General features: G+C 40.2%; 1 protein-coding gene across 1 annotated transcript; it reads right to left on the reverse strand.

Moving 5' to 3' along the window:
* Positions 1-1,554: 1,554 nt before the first annotated feature.
* Positions 1,555-18,360, reverse strand: TEX26 (testis expressed 26). The gene is made up of 8 exons (XM_063444872.1): positions 18,272-18,360; positions 12,375-12,573; positions 9,576-9,657; positions 7,565-7,727; positions 6,434-6,596; positions 6,069-6,245; positions 3,874-4,035; positions 1,555-1,902 (listed from the first exon to the last, which is right to left on the reverse strand). Exons 1-8 carry the CDS (start codon positions 18,293-18,295, stop codon positions 1,838-1,840), a joined length of 1,035 nt encoding a protein of 344 aa, XP_063300942.1. The 5' UTR covers positions 18,296-18,360; the 3' UTR covers positions 1,555-1,837.
* Positions 18,361-21,330: the final 2,970 nt, after the last annotated feature.

A 21,330-nucleotide genomic window follows, 5' to 3' on the forward strand; every position in this document is an offset into this window, starting at 1 on the left:
CCATACATTTGGAGTGTAGAGAGTTGGCTTACTCAGGGATCCAGTGGAAGCAGGCTGTGGTAAGTGGGATCAGAGTAGGGCTACCTGAGGGATATGGAAGCTGGGGGACTCTGGTCCTGTCTCTCCTTCCTTCTCCCTTTCTTCCCATGCCACACCTCTCTGTCTGCTGGCAGGAAGTGAAGTGTAATAACTTCCGCCAAGCACAAGGGCCACAGGGTAACTGCAGATCTGTTGTGGGTTGGGACACCTGACCGAGCCCCGACAAACTAAACCATATGTGCCACCCCATACCATCTACAGATACTGGGTTATAAAATTACATGACAAGCTTATGACAAATGGATCTGAAACAGAACGATTCCTAACACATCATGAGACAGAAGATCTAGAAATAGATAGTTTGTAGGTTTAATAAGAATTGCCACTTCTGTCACTTTACAAAATGTTCCATTAAACAAAAAGTAGAAACGTGAATTATAAGTTTAGAATGCTAGAGGTTTACCTTGATGTTTGCAGATGGGCTTACACAAAACATTTTTGGTTTGTTGATATATTGGAGCTGATTAACACAGACAATACTGCTGCAGAAGAGTTGTGGGAGCTAGAGCACAGGGACAGTATAGAGATTTTATCTGCTTCTATGTTATGCAGTCGTGTTACACAATGTTACCACATAGATTTATGCAAGTGCCCATCCCTCCATGTTCAAAAAATGCATATACCAGGTGTTCATCTTCAGAATTTGTTTATTAACCTAATTGTAACCTAATGGTAACAGTCTATTCAATCACTGATCAGTTTCGGAACTGACTAGACTTTATCTATGGCCAATGACGAATCCAGTTAGCCCAGGAGAAATTCACACTTAAAGGGATTCTCCAGTGCCAGGTAAACATATTCGTTTTCCTGGCACTACAGGACCCTGTAGTGCTCCTCTCCATCCCAAGTTGCTGAAGGGGTTAAAACCCCTTCAGTGACTTACCGGAGTCCAGCGTCGATGTCCCTCGGCGCTGGGTCAGGCTCCGCCTACTCTCCTCCCCCGCCGACGTCAGTCGGTAGGGGAGACCTAATGCACTGAATAATGCTTTCCTTTGGGGATTTCGGCAACGCTGGAGGTCCTCACATAGTGTGAGGACGTCCAGCGTCGTATAACACACTTTTCGTGTTCTAAGAACATGGAAGTCCCTCTAGTGGCTGTCTGATAGACAGCCACTAGAGGAGGACTTAACCCTGCAAGGTAAATATTGAGGTTTATGAAAACTGCAATAACTACACTTGCAGGGTTAAGGGTAGTGGGAGTTGGCACCCACACCACTCCAATGGGCAAAAGTGGTCTGGGTGACTGGAGTATCCCTTTAACAACCTCTTTGGGCTACTTATTTTATTGTCTAAGCACTTGGTTTGAAAAATGTGCTGGCTACATTACACAACCCAAATTGCATGTGTACCTGTAAATATTCAATGTAGCTGGGGAAAAATAAAAATATATATTTTTTACAAATGTGCACAGCTTTGTAAATGTCTTCTAGGATGGATGGAAAACTGAATGAGATATTAATAATATGATATTTTTATTATCATAATAATGATTTTTGTATGTAAACAAATTTAAGTAAAATTAGAAGTGTTGTTTTCTACGTTTATGTAGAACCAGTAGACAAGCAAATCATGATATAACTGCAGTTTGTTAATGCTCAAAGGCAGGTATTAATTAATTGAGGTAGAAAATGCTACCTAAATCTAAAACTTTTCAGCTGTAGAAGTGCCACAAAACACACACACACACCTATTTAAATTCAACTGGAAATCAAGCAAGTTATTTCACTTTGTTTTGATATTATTGTATGGTTAGATGATTTGCTCCATCAGAATGGCTAAGGAACCGCTCTAATATTCTTCTTTCTGTGGAAGTAAAAAAAAAAAAAATGTGATAATATAAATTTCAATAACGCGTCATAAACATTTATATATAAACATTAATTTACAAACAACACACTGCAATGACGCTATAGGAAGTGCTAGGTTTATTACACACCTGTCACTTAATAGCTTCATCAATGCAGTTAGCTGTCGATAACCTACAACTAGGTCCCAGCTCTCCTAATCAGAAGATTTGGAGGCATGGTTTGAAACCTTCTAACTATTAAACTAAAATGTTTTGGGAGCACTTACAAGGGAGCATCTACTGTAGGCACTATAACAATCTCGATTAGATGAAGTTGTTCTAGTGAGTACAGTGTTCATTTAAAGACCAAGGCAGTTTTGAGATGCAACACATTTGTAACCACATTTTGGCACTTCTGATATACAGTAAATTGATTCTACCAAAATTTTACACGATCTGTTTAAAAACATCCACATATATATATATATATATCCCTATTTCTCCTATCTATATATATATATATATATATATATATATATATATGTATATAGATAGGAGAAATAGGGAGTTGATACACAATATTAAATATTGAATGATTAACATTTTTAAAAATTGGCAAAAAAACAAAAAGAAAATCCTCAGTTGTCCATAATTTTTTACAAAAGAGCAAATAAGGAAAACTCACTCACTAACTAGATTCAGTAATTATCTCTGTTTGTTAAAATGCCCGATATGTCTAGGATTTCAGTTAATTTTATAAGTTATAAAACAAACATTGCAAGGTGTCAATTATAGATTTTAAGCTAAAACTTAGCAACATTTTTAATGCTAAGATTACAAATATATATATATATATGAAGAACCTCAGTCAAAATATTTATTTATTTTTTGTGAAGATTAACAGACCATGTATGTTCTCCTATGGTGTCCCCAGTTGACAGAGAGGACCCTCAGGTATCACAAGATACGTGGGGCTCCCTGTTTTAATCTGGGGGCAGGCTCAGAATCAGTTTATCTGTCAGTCGGATACCTGGGGCTCCTTAGTACAAGCAGGGATTTAATCCTGCTGGCACTTGTAATGCATGACAGTCTATGCTGTCAATGGGCGTTAAAATAGTAATTAAACCCCATCCCACCCCTCCCCACGCTGGGTTGACGGGGAAACCAAGATTGGCAGAGGCGGCAACCAATCCACTCTATCTCTCTAAAACTTTCTCCCTCTTTCAGCCTCCATGAGGATAGCGATCAGAGTAACATATGCATGTTGAATAACCCAAGCACTAACCCTAGCCTAGGCATTGCCTCCTTATAAATTGAGCGTAACCACGGCCCCACATAGGGACCACAATGCAATGAGGCAACAGACAACACCCCTAGACAACGCACCAACGTGCGAGCAAAGCAAACCACCCTTCAAACAGGAGATCCCAGGAAAAACCCTGATCGTGCCCAGCCTGTGTAGACTATCCACTCTGATCCACTTCCCTTTCCCCCAGTTACATACCAGCCACCACTCATGATCAGAGTACTCATGATTACAAGGCACCCGGCCCCAAACATAGCCCTAAAGGCCCCAGGAAGGGTACCCCAACAGAGTCACTTGGGATGGATTGCACCACTTGACTGAGTAACCATCGGTGCAAAGTCCCTCCTACAAGGGGCACCAGCTACCGGGTCTAACACCATGAATACTTTTAGAAATGTAATATAAGCACGGTTGAACTGCAAGACACCCTGGACCTACAGACTACTTGTAATACCATTTGTACATTGTCATGAGATGTGTGGTTTTCTCTTTCTGTATACAAAACCTTTTAAATAAAGAATTTACAGGAACCATAAGCCTGTAGTGTTTGTGTACTTTTAGCGTTTCACTCATTTCTAAGCATGCCCTGGGATATGTGTGTTGGTTTCATAATAAGTGACACATCGCACATACTTTTATTTAAAAAAAATTCAATACATGTTACATTTAAAATAAAAATTACCTTCAGATGGGGCACTTCTCAGGTATAGCTTTAGGTCCTCTGGATCCAACGAGTTTGTCAGAGCAAGAACATTAACATACTCTTTTCCAAAGTGTCTCTGGTATGTAGTCAACTGCTTTTTATTCTCTTGGTTTTGGATATGGGAAGAAACCACAGTGGGCACTAAATTGGAATTTCAGGAAATAAATAAACAAACAAACAAATAAATAAATTACTCGTTTGAAGTGTTGTATAATAGTCATGCATCAGCTAACAACTATAAATGAATGTATTAAAATGCTAATTGTAGCATTTGCTGTAATATGAGACAGAGAGTCATCTCATTGGCCATAATAAAAATAATAAAACAAATCTGAAAAACAAATCCCAACTGTTCGTAATAGGCAAACAATATGGGTATAAAACACACAGGATTTACCTAGGTTTGGTAAACTATGGAGCTACTCTAAAAAAACTCATACCGGTGACACAGTAATTATCCTGCTTGGTATTTAACCTGATGATTTAACAGAAGAAAAAAGAAAAGGAAAAATGTCTGCATATAAATGTTCCAGCAGTAATCAATCATTAGGGATCTTTTAAAGAGACACTGAAGGCACTATAACCATTTCATCTCATTGAGTTGGGTACAGTGTGTAGAGATAACTGTTGCTGTCCTTCTATTCAGTGTTTTACCAGTTTAATGAATGGGTGTTCCTGGTTACCCACAGCCGAGCCCCCACTGGAAATGTGGCTAAGGCATAGATTACACACTTCATTGTGGCCATACCGATTAATACTTGTAATGGCCCTGTAATAATCTGAATACGGTCAGCTGACAATCTCAGCCAATCACTGCCTTCCTCATTAGCCCATGCAGCACAGAGGTAAATTAATTAATGATCGACAGTGCCAGGGAACTTCAGACGCTATAACCACTTCAATGAGATGAAGCCACAGTGTCCCTTTAAGCAAATAGAATTTGTGAAATCTTAATAGTAGAAAACCTGTTTTCCCCTAGATTAAAGCAAGTCTCTCACCAACAATAAACTTTATCTAATCTGCTTCTATACAGCTCCCTTTGTCTGAATGTCTTTTTATTTTTTAGGTTTTCATAAAATACATAAAGAAATTAAGGACTACTTTTCCTTGTGCATAGCAGTCAATGTACTGAGCTTAACCCCTTAACCCCTTAAGGACCAAACTTCTGGAATAAAAGGGAATCATGACGTGTCACACACGTCATGTGTCCTTAAGGGGTTAAGGACACATGACATGTGTGACATGTCATGATTCCCTTTTATTCCAGAAGTTTGGTCCTTAAGGGGTTAAAGCAAGATTCTGTTTCAGAAGCCATTCAAATTTACCCACAATCCATCAGTAAAATCAGTCCTACAGAAAGGCAGACAGCCGACATCATGGGCAGAGGAGAAGAGAATAGTAGCGCCCAGATATTGAGATCTGGCACAAGGAACAAAGTGAATAAATATAAATAAAGGCAAGTGGCAAGGAGGGGAGTATAATCATTAACATACAGGAGGTATACGTAAAGGAAAATCAAAAGAAAAAAACGTTGAGAGGGGGTCTCAAGCAATTTGCAGATTGCGTATTAATTATCTCGATGACCTATCTACAACTATACTGTGATATACTTTACACTTGTAAATACCTTCACTGCTCTAGGGAAGGGAGTACGGCTACAGTAATAATTTCCTGTGGGCGGTTGACTAGGGTGTGAATGATGTGACTGTTTAACCAGAATGGTACTCAATTTTGGGTTATGACACAGATATTAAAGGGACACTCAGGCCACCATAACAACTTAATTGCTGGTATAGCTCAAGGGGTTAAACCGTTAGCAAATGGTTTAATTACAAAGTCTTTAATACAGCCCCCAATCTCTCTTTCTAGCTACTTCCTCTAATGTCTGAAGCTATAAAAAACAACTTCAGACACGCACGTATGTATGGATATATTACCTCTTGAGGTAAACCAGCGGCTGGCAATGTTCATTCTAGATACAACATTGAATCTAAATTATGCTATGGTATTATGCAGAATAACTGTAACTTATCTTAATACTGTAATATGTATGTATATATATATATATATATATATCAGACCACACCTTAGATTATAATGACTGATATCTGTATCAGTTTGGATCCAATAGTCTCATTAAATGATGTTACGGTACTTTAAAGCTACAGTCTTACCAACTCCCTTAGCAGGAACATGCCGATTTGAATAGCATCCATATTTGTGGGTAAAATCTCTGAGTTCTGGTGGATGTGGCTGAACTTGGTAATTAAATCTTGACTCTGTATCAAGAGGTCGAGGTATCTCCTTTTTCCAGTCTGGCGGAGGGTTTATAGCATATTTCACTTGATAGCCTGTAAAGATCATTTACATCATATAAAACGAGATGGTTACAAATCTCCATACAATAATGCTTACACTGTTTTCAGGTCAGTGTAAAATTTTGATTTCATATTATACTTTTATGCCACCTGTTCATTATGCATTCAGGTATATTAAAAGGACGGCTTCTGATTACTATTTTATTTATTCATCCACTTACCCTGCGGTATCCCCAAATAGTCTCCTTTATATGTTGAGCAAAACTGCGCTTTCATTGTTCTCCGCAAATCTTCGTCTGTGGGGGGCTTCTTGCTCGATGAGTGGGTGCCCAAAGGGATATGTTTTTGTTCACGAGGGAGCCTCCAAGCAATAAAATCTGGTTTCTGAGTTTACATGGTATACAAATCAATGAGCTTCCAATGTTGAAAGAAATCTGACTATAGACAATCATGGCTTGATTACAAATACTAATATAAAATAAGCAATCCTTGAGCCATCATTCAACACAACACTGCTTTTCAAATTATTAAAGGGACTCCACCGGCTGCTTTTCTACTTAATCTGTTATGCCTTAGCGAGATAATTATTTCAAATATTGAGATCTCGATGCCCTTCTCTTGCATGAAGTTTACAGGGTATAATTCTTTTTTTCAGCGAAGTCCTCTTTAAGGAGAAAGTGCAGGAGGATTATCAGCCAATCCTGGTGTTTCAATAGCTTTGTGGGAAAGCTACGTATATATTTTCCATTTAATATTCAAACAAAAAACAGTGAACTGCAGAAGCAAGTGACTGTAAACCGGCAGGAGCTTCTACAAACCTGGAAAAATGGTTTTAATTGTTTTCCGTTTCACAAGTCTCTTATTCTCTCAGCCATCACCTGCAAATTCCTCTGCTACCCCTTGTCTCATTTCCCTATTTTTACCTTTAGATTGTAAGCTCACGGGCAGGGCCATCTACCTTTTGTATCGGTCTGTTTATATTGTATTGTTTTCCCAATTGTACAGCGCTGCAGAATATGTTGGTGCTTTATACATGCCAGTAAAAAATACATAAAAAATTCAGTTAAATTAAGCAATTCGCAGGAGAGGTATATGGAAAAGGTACCAGTATATATTTCCCTCTATCTCACCACTTTCTCTTTTGTGAGGGGACAAAGATGTTGAAGATAAGCTGTTTTATTTTGTTTGTTTTTGGTTTTATTGTGTCAACCATGCATTTGTCAACATTCGAAACATGAACATTTTTTATAGCTATCTCTGACTGTTAAGCTTATGCATGGAGTGCCCCTTTACTCTACAACAAATCCAGACTACATCTACTGCATTTATGTTAGAGGCATTGAAAGTGTTACCTTATTTGGATTCGGATTGTGGCTTCTGGACCCTGAAGCTGTTGCTGTCCTAATCAGGTCAGGTTTGGAATATGGCTTAAAACAAAAGTCATCTGTGTAAATGCTCATTCCGATAGGATCACGCAAGTGATATGGATTCCTGTAACCGTTAGAAGTTTTGGGGCTGTGAAACAAAACAATAGCAGCTATCAGAAGGGAAATTCTAGACTACTTCATAAAGGATTCACTGAAAAAGAGAATACAATGTGCAGGTTAATCTTACATGCAGGACAGTTAATTGACCTTGATGAAAACATAGGTCATTTGTTGAAAACAGTAACTTTCTAGCCAGATAGTTCTATAACCCATAGTAAAAAAACAAAGAAGGATAAAGAGATGTAAGACAAATATGTGAGCAGATTATAAGTTTTAATCATTTATGTATGTATTATTATTATTATTATGTCATTATTTATATAGCGCCAACAAATTCCGCAGCGCTTTACAGTGGGTGGACAAACAAACATGTAGTTGTAACCAGACAAGTTGGACACACGGGAACAGAGGGGTTGAGGGCCCTGCTCAATGAGTTTACATGCTAGAGGAAGTAGGGTAAAGTGACACAAAAGTTAAAGATAATATTAGACTAGTGACAGTTGCAAGAGAGGAATCAGTTGGGAGCTATTAACAGTTTAATTGATACGCTTTTATGAAGAAGTGGGTTTTTAATGATTTTTTTGAAGGAGTGGAGACTAGGTGAGCATCCAACGGAGAAGGGAAGTGAGTTCCACAGGAACGGTGCAGCCCACAAGAAGTCTTGAAGGCGAGCATCAGAGGTGGGAGTACGGACAGAAGATAAACGTAAGTCTTCGGCAGAGCGTAGGGCCTAGACGGGACATACTTGTGTATTAGTGAGGATAGATAGGTGGGAGCAGCATTATGTAGAGATTTGAAAGCAAGAACCAGAATTTTAAATTGAGCCCTTTATCTTACAGGAAGCCAATGTAGGGTCTGACAGAAAGGTGAGGCGTGGGATGTGCGGGCGGACAGGAAGATGAGCCTCGCTGCCACATTCATTATGGACTGTAACGGCGCAAGTTGGGAGCACGTAAGACCACTGAGAATCGGATTACAGTAGTCAAGGCAATGGAATGGACCAGCACCTTAGTCATATCAGACTATTGAAAAAAAAAAACAGACTATAAAAAAATAGCACAGCAATAATGTATACATTTCCAAGTATTTAATGAACATGTTTACCTTCATTTACTAACTGGAGTGAAGACCAGCATATGTAAATATACGAATTATGTATTGTCAGCACACGTTTTGGGTTGTTCATTAGCCCCACTCATGGGTTGACATCAGGGGCATTTAAAGGCTCTGCCCAATGGGAGGGATAAGGCCAGAGCGGGACATGTTGTGTAATCACCAATAAGACATATACCCCCTCCCAATCAGATATGTCAGTTTTGTGCCTCTCTCATGTGCTAAGCCCTGTTGAAAAATCTTGCAAGGGTAAAAAAGTCCTGTGGGGCTGTCGTGTGTGTGTTTGGGTGGAAAGTGGTTGTAGTGTGTGGGGGTTACGGGGCACGGTATACAAAAACACTTTATTATATAAAAACAAAAGCAAAGTTGATTCCCACCCCTTGTTTATCCCCTTGTTTATCTTGGGCCAGGAAGGGGGAAATATAGATCCCAGGTGGTCCTGTCATGGATCAGAACCACCAAACTTTGTTTGTTTCTTTCCAGTTAGTGCTATTATATATATAGATATGACTTTTCATAGCAAGTCAAGTTCAGTTCACCTTAATAAAAAACAAACCTAATTATTAGGAGTTCTTAAGGATCAGCATTGTAAAGTAATGTGGGTTATATAAAAAATTCAATTTTGGGGCAAAGCTATATGAGAAGAGCTATTATCTTGAAAAGCAAAACATATATTTAGAACAACTACTTTCTATATTTAGAACATTGTTCCACATGAGTCAAGAAGTCAAAGTTACTTTTGATAATTCATTGTAGGACTTACCGTCGTGCTTGAGTTGGTGGGCCAATTCTATGTGAGTAGTCACGATTCATTGATGTTTCATACGGGTTCCACATGTTTCCTCCTGGATGACGGTAAAGGCAATCAAAATGTTAAAGAGAAATTGAACATGAAAATATAACATGGTTACACGTCATAATATTAATTTCTTCAATCAGTACATGCAATGTTAAAGAGACAGTTTCAGCACCAAAACCACAGCTTACTGTAGGAGTTATGGTGCAAAAAAACAAAAAACAGGTTACTCCAGCTATATAGTCCCTCTACAGTGGCACTTCCACATTATCGGTCCAACACTGGACTTCAATGATAGACTGCTAGTGCTGGGCTGACTCATGCCCACTGTATGCAGCCTATTACTGTTGTCCAAGGTTGGACAGTCAATGTGGATGCTCACTCTCATGTTAACCAAACCACAGCAAAGGGGCCGGATTTAGATGTGATGTTGTTTAGAGTGCTCCTTTAAGAAATATATTGCTTAAAGCGGCACTGACATCACTCCGAGAATCTTTATGAATCCTTATGAAAAGACCCAGACTGACTGCAGTAAAATGTCATTGAAATTCCAACCCAGTCAAGAGAAATACTGAGACTAGGGATACTTTGTCTCAGTATTTTTCCTTAGCCTGACAAAGATTGACACTAGGTGGCACTACCGCTATCACCAGTGGTCTCACGGGATCCTCCATAGACCTCGGTACTGGACTCTCGTGCATGCGCAAGAGTACAGCCCTGACGTCAGAGCCTGGTAACTGAAAGCCAGGAGCTGAAAAGGAGCAGATGGAAGAGGATGGCGGAGTCTGCGAGGGACAGGTTCAGGTACATAAAACTCACCTTGGCCTGCCCCTCAGGCCACCGGACCCCCAGCGGCGATATCATCGGGAGAGTTAGCAAATTATGCAGACTCCCCACACATTGACAGATTCCCATTAAGCACTCAATCCTCTTAACTATATAAAGTGCCCAACAAAAATAAATAAACAATGTAGTAGGCTATTCAATTTAAATATGTTTATAATTACTTATCATCATCAGTGAAAACTAACAGTAACACTTCAATCATCAATGTACTTTAGTATGGCTTCAATACCTGCTTGTTAAACCAGCCTAAACATTTTGTATAAAAGCCTATTCAATTTATCTCTGTTCATACTGTCATTCTATGCAACTTCAGGGGATCTATTCACATAAATGTATTATTCTATGTAGAGAAAATGTATTAATTCATTCTTGTAGAGCTTCCTTTTCAGGAAACGTTGACATGGTATATGAAGCAACAATGATAAAAAGTGCAAAATGCTCTAATTTATGAATTGTGACGTGTTTATATACAGTCTGTTCGCAGATTCTGATTCTCTGTCTGCTATATAATTTTTTTCATGAATTAACACATCCACTCTCTAACAGTGATTTTACTGTTTAACAGTTTTTACTATATGTAACATGTTTATACTATACTTTGTGAAATGTAGCACAGCTTATAATAACAAAAAGAAAAATATGTTCTGCTCAAAAATCAGGTACGATAAGATAGTGTAATACAAAAATAGCCTTTATTATATTGTTCTATATATGATGAAATTATATAATAGGTGGATATATTTTAAGATAGAAATACACACACACACACACATACACACATATATACACATACATACATACTAGTATAAAGGTACCTGTTTTGTGACTATCTCCAGAAATAACAACCTAAATTTTCTGCTGTATATGTTACGGTTACTTGGCAACAGAAAAGACACATGATGACAATTAATGAACTGTGACAAGATCAGAGCAGAGAAATGTAATGTCCATCCCTGCTTTATCATATAGTAACCATTTATCCCATAACCAACACAGGGCTGTCAAAGGCACACTATCAAGGTTACTCACAAAGTGAGAATTTAAAGTGAATTCAAAGGGAATTTCACATTTAAAGGGTCACTCCAATCCTTTAACATGGTTTCCTTTAATAGGCTTAGAATTCCCTATTGAGCATTGTTAATAGGTACCACCTAATTGAAACTTAAACAACAGAGTTTAAACCTACTGTTACCCAGCACTGGGTAAAGCTTCCAATGCTGATCTCCCTCCTCTGTCTGGCATCAGCAGGAGCTGCACCCAGTCCAATCACAGGCATCTCAGAGAGAAGCATGTGATTGGATCATTTCGACAGCTCAAAGAACATGCATGAGAAGGGAGAGGAGGAGGGAGTTGGGAGGGACGGATTTTTAGTTAAGGAAAAAAAAAGAAACTAAATACAAGCAGTTAAGGGATGCGGGAGGAAGCACATACAGGAAAGGAGGGAATGAGGGGAAGGCGAACTTCCCTTTGCAGGTGCTCTGCCTGCCAGGGAGAAGGCTATTATGTCTGCTGCCTGACGACATACAAAAAATATGCCCAGAATTGACATTGCAGTCCAGAACAGAATTCCGGGCTGCCAAAGTCACATGTGCCAGGGGTGTAACTAGTCTCCACCACAAAAGTGCAAATATCTCTGAAAGTGCAGTGTTTGAAGCAGAAACACTGCACACCCAGACTCAGATCAAAATGACCACTTTATATCACTGAAGTGGTAATGGTGGGTAAAATAACCCTTTAAGGACAATAAGTCAGCTATGTTTTCGGTTCAGTAATGTGAATTTCAGTTTGAATTTACTTTGAATTCTCACTTTATTAAATAACCCTATTTATATATTTTAAGTTACACAAAAAAATATTTGAAACAACATTTTTCGAAATCAGGACTGAATCAGGATTTTAACCTTGACTGTGCAGCCTTACCTAGTGTAGCCATTGCTGTTTTCGGCCTTGTTGGAGTTTTGTCTCTGACACTGGGATGTTTGGTACCTTGTAATGTTGAGGACAAATGCAAACACTTAGACAAATGGTCACATTTCTGCTTGTCTGTAGCGGATTTGCTTCTTTCTTTCAGATAAGATAGTTGCTCCATAAACTGGGGCTTCAGTATATCTCCATTCAGCTGTGGTATAATAAAGGCAAAACAAACACTATATAAACTGCAAGATTCCAAAATAAAGCTAAACCTTTATTATATCATTATTAAAATAAAAAAAATAAAAAAATAAACTAAAAATGTCAATGTACATAGATATAGGGGATTTCACACTCAATAACTTGAGTTGCAATCAACTTTAATTAGAAACCAAATGCTTCCAAAGGAAATTTTGGGCCGGAATAGCTCAGTTGAGGGAATTTCCAACTTTTTGTTCTGCTGCTATTTTGTGATTAGCAGTCAGTGATTAATTTTTAGTATCTCTGATTTCAAAGAATAAACCCATTAGACATGCACATGGTGGTAACAAAAATGTTGCTGTGTCTGTGTGAAAGAATTATCAATTTCTACAGACTCAGAATTGGAAACAGACAAATATTCTCACTTTAAGGGCAATATTCATTATGTTGCGATACTACTCAAATTTTGTAATAAAACCTTGCAAAGGATGTAGAATGTTCTGAAGAAGGAATTGTAGCGGAGAGCTGATATCCCACAGCTATTCTCCACTTAAGATCCCAGTGAGGCTCAGGAACAAGGCAATAGTAAATCCACAGGCAGAGTTTCCAGTAGGCAAAATAACACAGCAGTATCCCCACAGCAATCCCAATAACTGGACGACACACAGTTTCAGGAGCAGAACTAAAATCCTTTAATCACACACTTTTTTATAAAGGGTTCTCCCTTGCAAGGGAGGGATTTACAGTAATTAGTACACTGACCAATAGTACAGTAGTTACCTCCCATCCCTCTCCTCCCCTCAGTGTGACACATAATCCACTTATAACTAGTACATTTTTACCCCTATTCTGGATGTACCCCAAAACAGCCTGGTACAATTATTTAAGTGGTATCCCCTGGTAGCCCTGATCTGGGTGACTAACATATCCAAAATTCACCCAGATCGGACCAGGGGTTCGGGAGTTAGGTGGAGGGTGTAATTTGACCGACCGCACACGAGGTGGTATCCGAAAAGGGTTCCATACATTTTGGCCCTGCGGTCGGTCTTCGTTCGGGAGGTGAATTGCATATAAAATACTGCCATCCATGGTTAAATTTCCCTTCATATGAATACCCTCGTTCGGTACTTCCAAACTACCGTACGGGGTTCTGATTAACCTTTCCGTTCGGTAGTTACGGAACTCTGGAGGTCTCAGCGGTGTTCGGGTAATCGAGTGGCCGATTTGAGTTCCAGACACTCGACGACCAAACACTGCTGAGGTTCGTATGCGTAAGATGGCCGCCGCCACGTGTACGCATACGAACGGCGACCACCCAGATACATCCATAACGAACTTGTTAATCTGCGGTCAGAGAAAGTGTGAACCTTAATAGCTGCCACACTTTTCTCTGGGGTGGTCCGCCAGTTCGGTAGTTTCCCTTAGTATAGTATACGGATGGAAACTACCGAACAACATACGTTAAACACATAGAGATACATTAGAAATGTGAAAAATACTGTACGAATTACATACTGCATACGGTTACATAGGAATGAACAGGACAGGCTTAATGCATTCCGCTACAGGAATCATGTACCATAGAACCACTGAACATGTAGTATATGAAGGTTTGCTGAGCCTTATGAAAGCTTCCAAATACAGTATTGTGTTATCACTATTATTTGGTTTATTAATCAGTTTTAGCTTTGAGGTATACACTACTCTAATTCAGTCACTGACAGATGTACTTATGTAATGCAATACATCATACAACGAAAACAAAGTGTGTCAATATTGGAATTAGAGTTTTTTTATATCAGCAATTATAAATGCCTTTTGGAACAAGAACAAAGCAAACTGAATAAATAGCAAAGCCATTTCCATTGACTTTAATCAGAGAAAGTATAAACAGATTAAGAAAAGCAGTTATAAGAGTTTACATATGCGACTAAACACCAATATAAAAACATATTGTTACCTTAGTTGTGTTTTTCTAAAATGTTCTCATCTTTAAAATTATTCCCCCTCTTTAAGTAAACACATGATGGATATTGTTTCAGACTTGGAAACTCCCCATCAAACATGGCAGAGATGTACATACACTTTCCGTTACGCTCACACATACACCTACCTAATTTCACTAATTACACTTTATTTTTACCTATTAAAATATGAGGAAAGGTCCCGTAATATATTTTATAACTTGGCTGAGACAGTTAGAAAGATAACTCACAAAGATTGTAAAGTGAATGATATGCATCACTTGCATCCGAAATTGAACGCAAATAAGGTCACTTCTGCCTCAGACCAAACGCGAGTGGACCGGCTTTATGGGCTGGAAGAGTCCTGTTTGTTGTCAAGAATGGTTCACTAGAAAAAGAAGAGCAATACCCAATACTTTGTCATGTAGTTGCAGGGGCCCCTGAAACTAAAGGCAGAGGAGGACACTATAGTGTTAGGAATACAGGTTCATGTTCCTAACTCTATAGGGTTCCTTTAAAATAAAAGGACCGGAGAGCAAAATACCAAAGGGACACAATATAATGAAGCCATCGTCACAGAATCAACATGCATAGCATTGGGGGCTTTCCCACGCTATGCAATTTCATTGTTTTTTTTAGGCTTTTCCCATACTTCAATCAGAGCGCTCTGATTGGTTGACTTGTAAACGAACCAATCAGAGTACAATGACTGAAATTGCTTAGCATAGGAATGCCATTATAAAGGCTCCCATGGTATGTGGGGCAAAAGTGGATTATTGTTATTGTGATGCTTTTTGTCTGGCTTTTTTCTGTCCTTTTTTTATTTGAATAGTTGTGAAGAGATTTCATGGTTTTTATTGGCCTTACTGGGAGCTGAAGAATAGACATTTTAAGATTAAGAAGACAGAAGACTCCTAATGGTAAGCATGATTTTTTTTACAGGGATTTTGACTTATTGGGTCCCTTCACTATTTTTAGGATCAAGGGAGTAGGTTAGTGTTTTTAATTGGGATGAGGGGGTGACTAGGGGCATCGGGATCCAAAGTAACCTGGGGGGACAATTTATATTCCACAGGAGGAAGGACACTAGCTTCCCTGTTACCAATATTAGAGACCCCACTCACAGCCTATTGGTGGGAGTAGACATTAGGTCCTCCCCATTCATCAATATTTAAGTCCCACCTTAGAGGTTATTAATTATATTCCCAACTGCTGGACACTGGTGGAGGCAGGGAGGACACAAGTAACACTGCGGCAACACTGCGGGGGACATTATGCCCCCCAATTTATTATTTAATTGACACTATGCCCCCCCTCCGCCCCCCCACTTCAACATTTATTTAAATTCCCACTCTGGAGGCAGCATGGGTGGTGGACACTGTCTCACCAACCTCTCCGATTTTTTACATTGAAGTCCCCACCAAATGCCACTGGCTGCTCGCTCTTTAGCAAACGTTAAATACATGAAAGAGAAATTATTATTGTTATTTTATTATTTATATAGCAAATTCCGTAGCGCTGTACAATGGATGGACTAACAGAAGCGTAATTGTAACCAGACAAGATGGCGCAAAGGAACAGAGGGGCTGAGGGCCCTGCTCAATGAGTTTGCATGCTAGAGGGAGTTGGGTATAGTAACACAAAGGGTATAAGTAGGGATAACAAAGTGGAAAAGTATTCACTGAGGGCTTAGTGGGTTATTTTTGACAGTTGCTGGAGAGGAGTCATGGGGGGAATGAAAACCCGCTAACAGTTTATATGATACGCTTTCCTGAAGAAGTGAGTTTTCAAAGATTTTTTGAAGGAGTGCAGACTGGGTGAAAGTCTAATGGAGAAGGGAAGGGAATTCCAGAGAAAATATGCAGTACTGGAGAAGTCTTGAAGGCGAGCATCAGAGGTGGGAATACAGACAGAGGATAGACGTAGGTCTTCAGCACAGGGCAGGGGTCTTGACGGGACAGGAATAAGACCTCTTTTATATAAAGAAGTATTGACCGCCATGGGCAGTTTTAATGATTTGCCCGCTGGCTGATAAAGCCACCAGGGGGCATCTAGTTAATCCCGAAGCAATGGGCCATTGGTTGTTTCACTTGTTTCGGGATTAGTACACATTTCTGTTTGGAGTTTAGTTTTTCTGCAGAATCTCCAATTGGCCCATTTCAATTTCTCCAAGTCTAGTTATAATAGAGAATGATAACATGGGCAGTGGAGAGGTTCCATGGAGATTAAAAACATTCAGTGTGACAGCGGATACAATTAAAACACATTAAACACATTTAAATATTTGAATGGAATAGTAAAAAAAAGTTTGTGCTTTTTTGTGACTTAGTCATAGGTATGAATGAATTTCAGGTTGAATCACTAAAGAATGGTAACAATCTGAAACCCAGATGGCAACATTAAGTCTAAAATTACCTTGATGTGACAATATCTGAGTTGGAGAATTTCTACAAATTAGCTATATTTCCTAATTTATTCATTCGGATTTCATATCTCTGCAAGTCAGAGTTCAGCAAATTACCTTCCAATAATTGTGCACATACCAGAGCCAGATTATCCATTAGACGGCTTCCTAGGTTCTTGGCTCCTGGTACGCCAGATCTGACTCCAAGGGGTAGCCCAACTGAGACAACATAGAGATCAAAAAAATTCCACGACTGGACCATCAAGGATCCTGCGCAGTGTCCCTACACTGGACTACCTGGGATTAAACCAACCTTGTGCCAAAAAGTAAACAGAACTGGGGCACCCTCAAACTCCTCTCTGACACACAATATTTACAGCCAGTCACCACACACAGCCACAATTATACGCACAAACAACACTTAGTCACCTCACACAACACACTCGGCCTACGCCTCACACATACAACACTCATCCTCCCCCCACACTAACACAGCACTCAACAACCACATACACAGCGCCCAATCACCACGCACACCACTCTCAGCCTTCCTCACACACAACACTCAGGATCCCCAGAAACTCATAACATTTCATCTTACTGCAGATGTTTTGCAGACATAGCTAACCTCTGCTGTATCAATTTGTGGCACATTACATCTGTCAGGGGAGAGAAGGCAGGATCCCAGATAAGTCACCCTCCTGCACCCAAATGATATGGCAAAACTATGCATTCATTAATGTGTTTGTACGTGTTCGTCAATGTGTGGAATCTGTGTATCTCTGTGTCATTGTGCTTTTGTGTGTGTTTGCAGTGTATAACAGTGTATGAATATTTGATTCTGGCAGTGTGCATTTCTATATGTGTGTGCGCCTGTGAATGCATATGTTTGTGTTTGTGAAAGTATATGTGTAGCCTAGAGTGTATATCTGTGTGTGTTAAGGAGTACATCAGGGCTTATTTCTGATAATGTGTGTCTGTCTCTGAGTACGTTTGTGCATTCATGTCTGAGAGTGTATGCCAGGGGAGGGCCCACATATGGCTTTGTAAGTGTCAGCCCTGGTACCATGTGCTGAAAGATGTATTACCCACAATGCACAGCAACTGTGGAGTTTAAAACTACTATAGAACAACACAATTTGCTGGGGTGCAATTCTTAGGTGCTATAATATGTAGCAGTCACACACACACCCCGGTTAAAGCTATGTAACCCCAGGTATGAGGGATTCAGCAATGCAGGCAGCACAGATACTTGTCATATCTATCTCTATCAGATAAATGCAGATCTTTAACCCCTGCAGTGCCGGGTGTCTGATCTGGTTAAAGTATGAGCCCACCTGGGTGGAGAACGTGGAGATCATGCTGGTGATGAATGGGTTCCTTCTACTCCGGTTCTATTTCAACTTGTGGAAGTCAGGCGCGTCTGTTGCCAGGTAACGCACGGATCACATGACGTATCCGAACGTTCTGATCCTTTCCTGGGCGGTTCAGTGACTGTGTGACCGTGATACCAGTGGTTACAGCAATACAATACAATGTATCTCTTCTCGGAGTGGAACTGACCTAAGTAGGGCAATGTCTCGTATCCCTTACTCCCATAGATAGGCAGCAGGCAGAAAAAGAGCAGCTTCTTCCAGATTGTGTAACTTTATATGTATAGGAAAATGAACATTACTAACCACTACCCAGAGGGTTTATGTGTGCTTAACAAAAACATATATTAAAAAACACACCCTTAAAGGACCACTCTAGTGCCAGGAAAACATACTCGTTTTCCTGGCACTAGAGTGCCCTGAGGGTGCCCCCACCCTCAGGGACCCACTCCCGCCGGGCTCTGGGGGGAGGAAGGGGTTAAACTTACCTCTTTCTCCAGCGCCGGGCAGGGAGCTTTCCTCCTCCTCCTCTTCTTCCTCGCGACGTCATCGGCTGAATGCGCATGCGCAGCAGAAGCCGCGATCGCATTCAGACGGTCGCATAGGAAAGCATTCATAATGCTTTCCTATGGACGCTTGCATGCTCTCACTGTGATTTTAACAGTGAGAAGCACGCAAGCGCCTCTAGCGGCTGTCAATGAGACAGCCTCTGGAGGCTGGCTTAACCCTCAGTATAAACATAGCAGGGTAAAAGCTGGCTGGATCTGGCACCCAGACCACTTCATTAAGCTGAAGTGGTCTGGGTGCCTAGAGTGGTCCTTTAAACCAATGAAATCCACGCTCTCACTCACTACATACATTTTCAGAAAAAACTAAAAATAGAGACAGGCAATTTAGTGAGGAAAAGTTGGTCAAATGTTAGCGATCTTGCCTTCACTCTTGTAGTAGCCTTGGTAACACAACCTATCATCATATCAGCATGAACCTTTTAACGCCGTAATGGCGTACTATGCCGTCCAGCAAAACTGGGCTTAAACACAGTACGCGGTAATGGTTTGCAGTACCTACAGCCCTGGAATATTCACCTACTCCAGCAATACCGATCTGGGAGAACTGCCTGACAACCCAGGCACTAACCCTGCATCCAATCCGGCCCTTCTGTGCCATGTGATTGCGATGACATTGCGATCACGTAGCCGGATTGGCAGTTTACCATACTGCTTGCAGGGGGACTGCCTAGATTGTCAGGCAGTCCCCCAACCTGGAAAAAAAAATAGATTTTTCAAATCTTAAAATATGCCCAAAGAGCAAAGATATATGTATGTATATAAATATATATACACATATAATTTATATGTGTATATAAATATATTATTTGTATTTAAGTATGTATTTTTATTAATTTGAATTAACAACCCAGGCAGAAAGTCCAGATAATTTAATTTGCAAGCCCTATATTTGACACTGTAAGTTTCCAAAACACCATAAAACCTGTTGTACCCGGAGGATTTAGCCTATTAATACTATTGTATTTGTGAGACACCACTAAACACAAATACGTGTTTTTTATTGCAGTATAAGTTAACAATATAATGACATTCACAGTTTAAATGGCATTCATATGTCAAAGGATCTGCCCTGCCAGCCCATGCAGGGCCGGATCCGCCCCTGCTTTCTGTCTCTATGGCCAGTGAGTTTATCAGCGTTATAGGTGAGGGAAGGAAAGAGAGGACCAGGGAGTATTCTTCCCATGAGCTTTGCAGTTCGGAGCAATTCACTGGTTACCACAGCAAGACTCTGCCACAGTACAAAGTGGTAGCTTACAAGGAGAGTGAACGCGGTCTGCAACTGGTGGTGGTGCATGTCTAGAGTCAACAAATATCGCCAGACTACCAGGGCTTTCAATGTCTCTCCTCCCTGGCATAAGGTAAGAAGAAGGAAGGGGAGAAATAAAAGTTATTTTTGCTCCCCTTTTACCTCTCCCTCAACACACTGTCACAGCTTCCCTCGATTTTGGCTGTACATAAACATAGCGGCTACGCCGACAAAATAAATCAAATACTTACCTTGGTCGTGGCAAACCGCTGCCCGACCTCCTCCTATCTCGGTCCCCAGCGAGTACAGCATTCCTAGAGACACAGGCCGCTGTGGTTCGGTTTTAAAAGGAGACTTACCTCTGCCCACATCAAAGATGGCGCCAATATGCGTGCGACGTCACGTCATAGAGGCACACGCACGTTTGGGGTCAGAGGTCAGAAACAGCCAGTTACAGCCTAAGGAGGGTTATTTAAACCCAAATTACCTTTTTTTCAGTGCCCTGTCATAGTTTTCACTAGCTGGTTATCTCAGAGTATGTTCCTGATTGCGTTTTTTTGGTATTTGACTTTGGCTTCGTTTTGAATTCCCTGATTTCTGGTATCCTTGACTTCTGGCTTTCCTCATCATTGTGTCTCATTCTGTGTCCCTGACCTCGGCAAGCATTTTGACTTTTCTCCGGTACGTTACGTCCGGCCATTCTAAGGTCCGGTTAGACTTTATCCTTAGTCCTAGGTGTGATAATATTCTGCATACTGGATCAACTACAATCCTGACACACACGCACACAAACAGATACACAGATTCCTCTCCTTCTCGATGAAAAGCATTGCTTTTCGTTCGGGTATTGGAAAACCTATCTGAAGGAGCACATTCTCAGCTGTTTGATTGACATCAGGGAGGGTGCAATCATGTCACTTTATAAAACATAACTTTTCAATGAAGGGGCATTCTGTTAACCCCTAAAGCACCTCAGATTCCTCTCCTTCTCGATGAAAAGCATTGCTTTTCGTTCGGGTATTGGAAAACCTATCTGAAGGAGCACATTCTCAGCTGTTTGACTGACATCAGGGAGGGTGCAATCATGTCACTTTATAAAACATAACTTTTCAAAGATAGGGAAGGCAAGAAAGGGGGAGGGGTGGCCCTGTGTGTGAAGGATAGCATAAAATCTAGCCTAATAAAAGTTAGTGAGGCGAACATAGAGT

The sequence above is a fragment of the Pelobates fuscus genome, chromosome 1 (genome assembly GCF_036172605.1).
Source record: "Pelobates fuscus isolate aPelFus1 chromosome 1, aPelFus1.pri, whole genome shotgun sequence".
Lineage (NCBI taxonomy): Eukaryota > Metazoa > Chordata > Amphibia > Anura > Pelobatidae > Pelobates > Pelobates fuscus.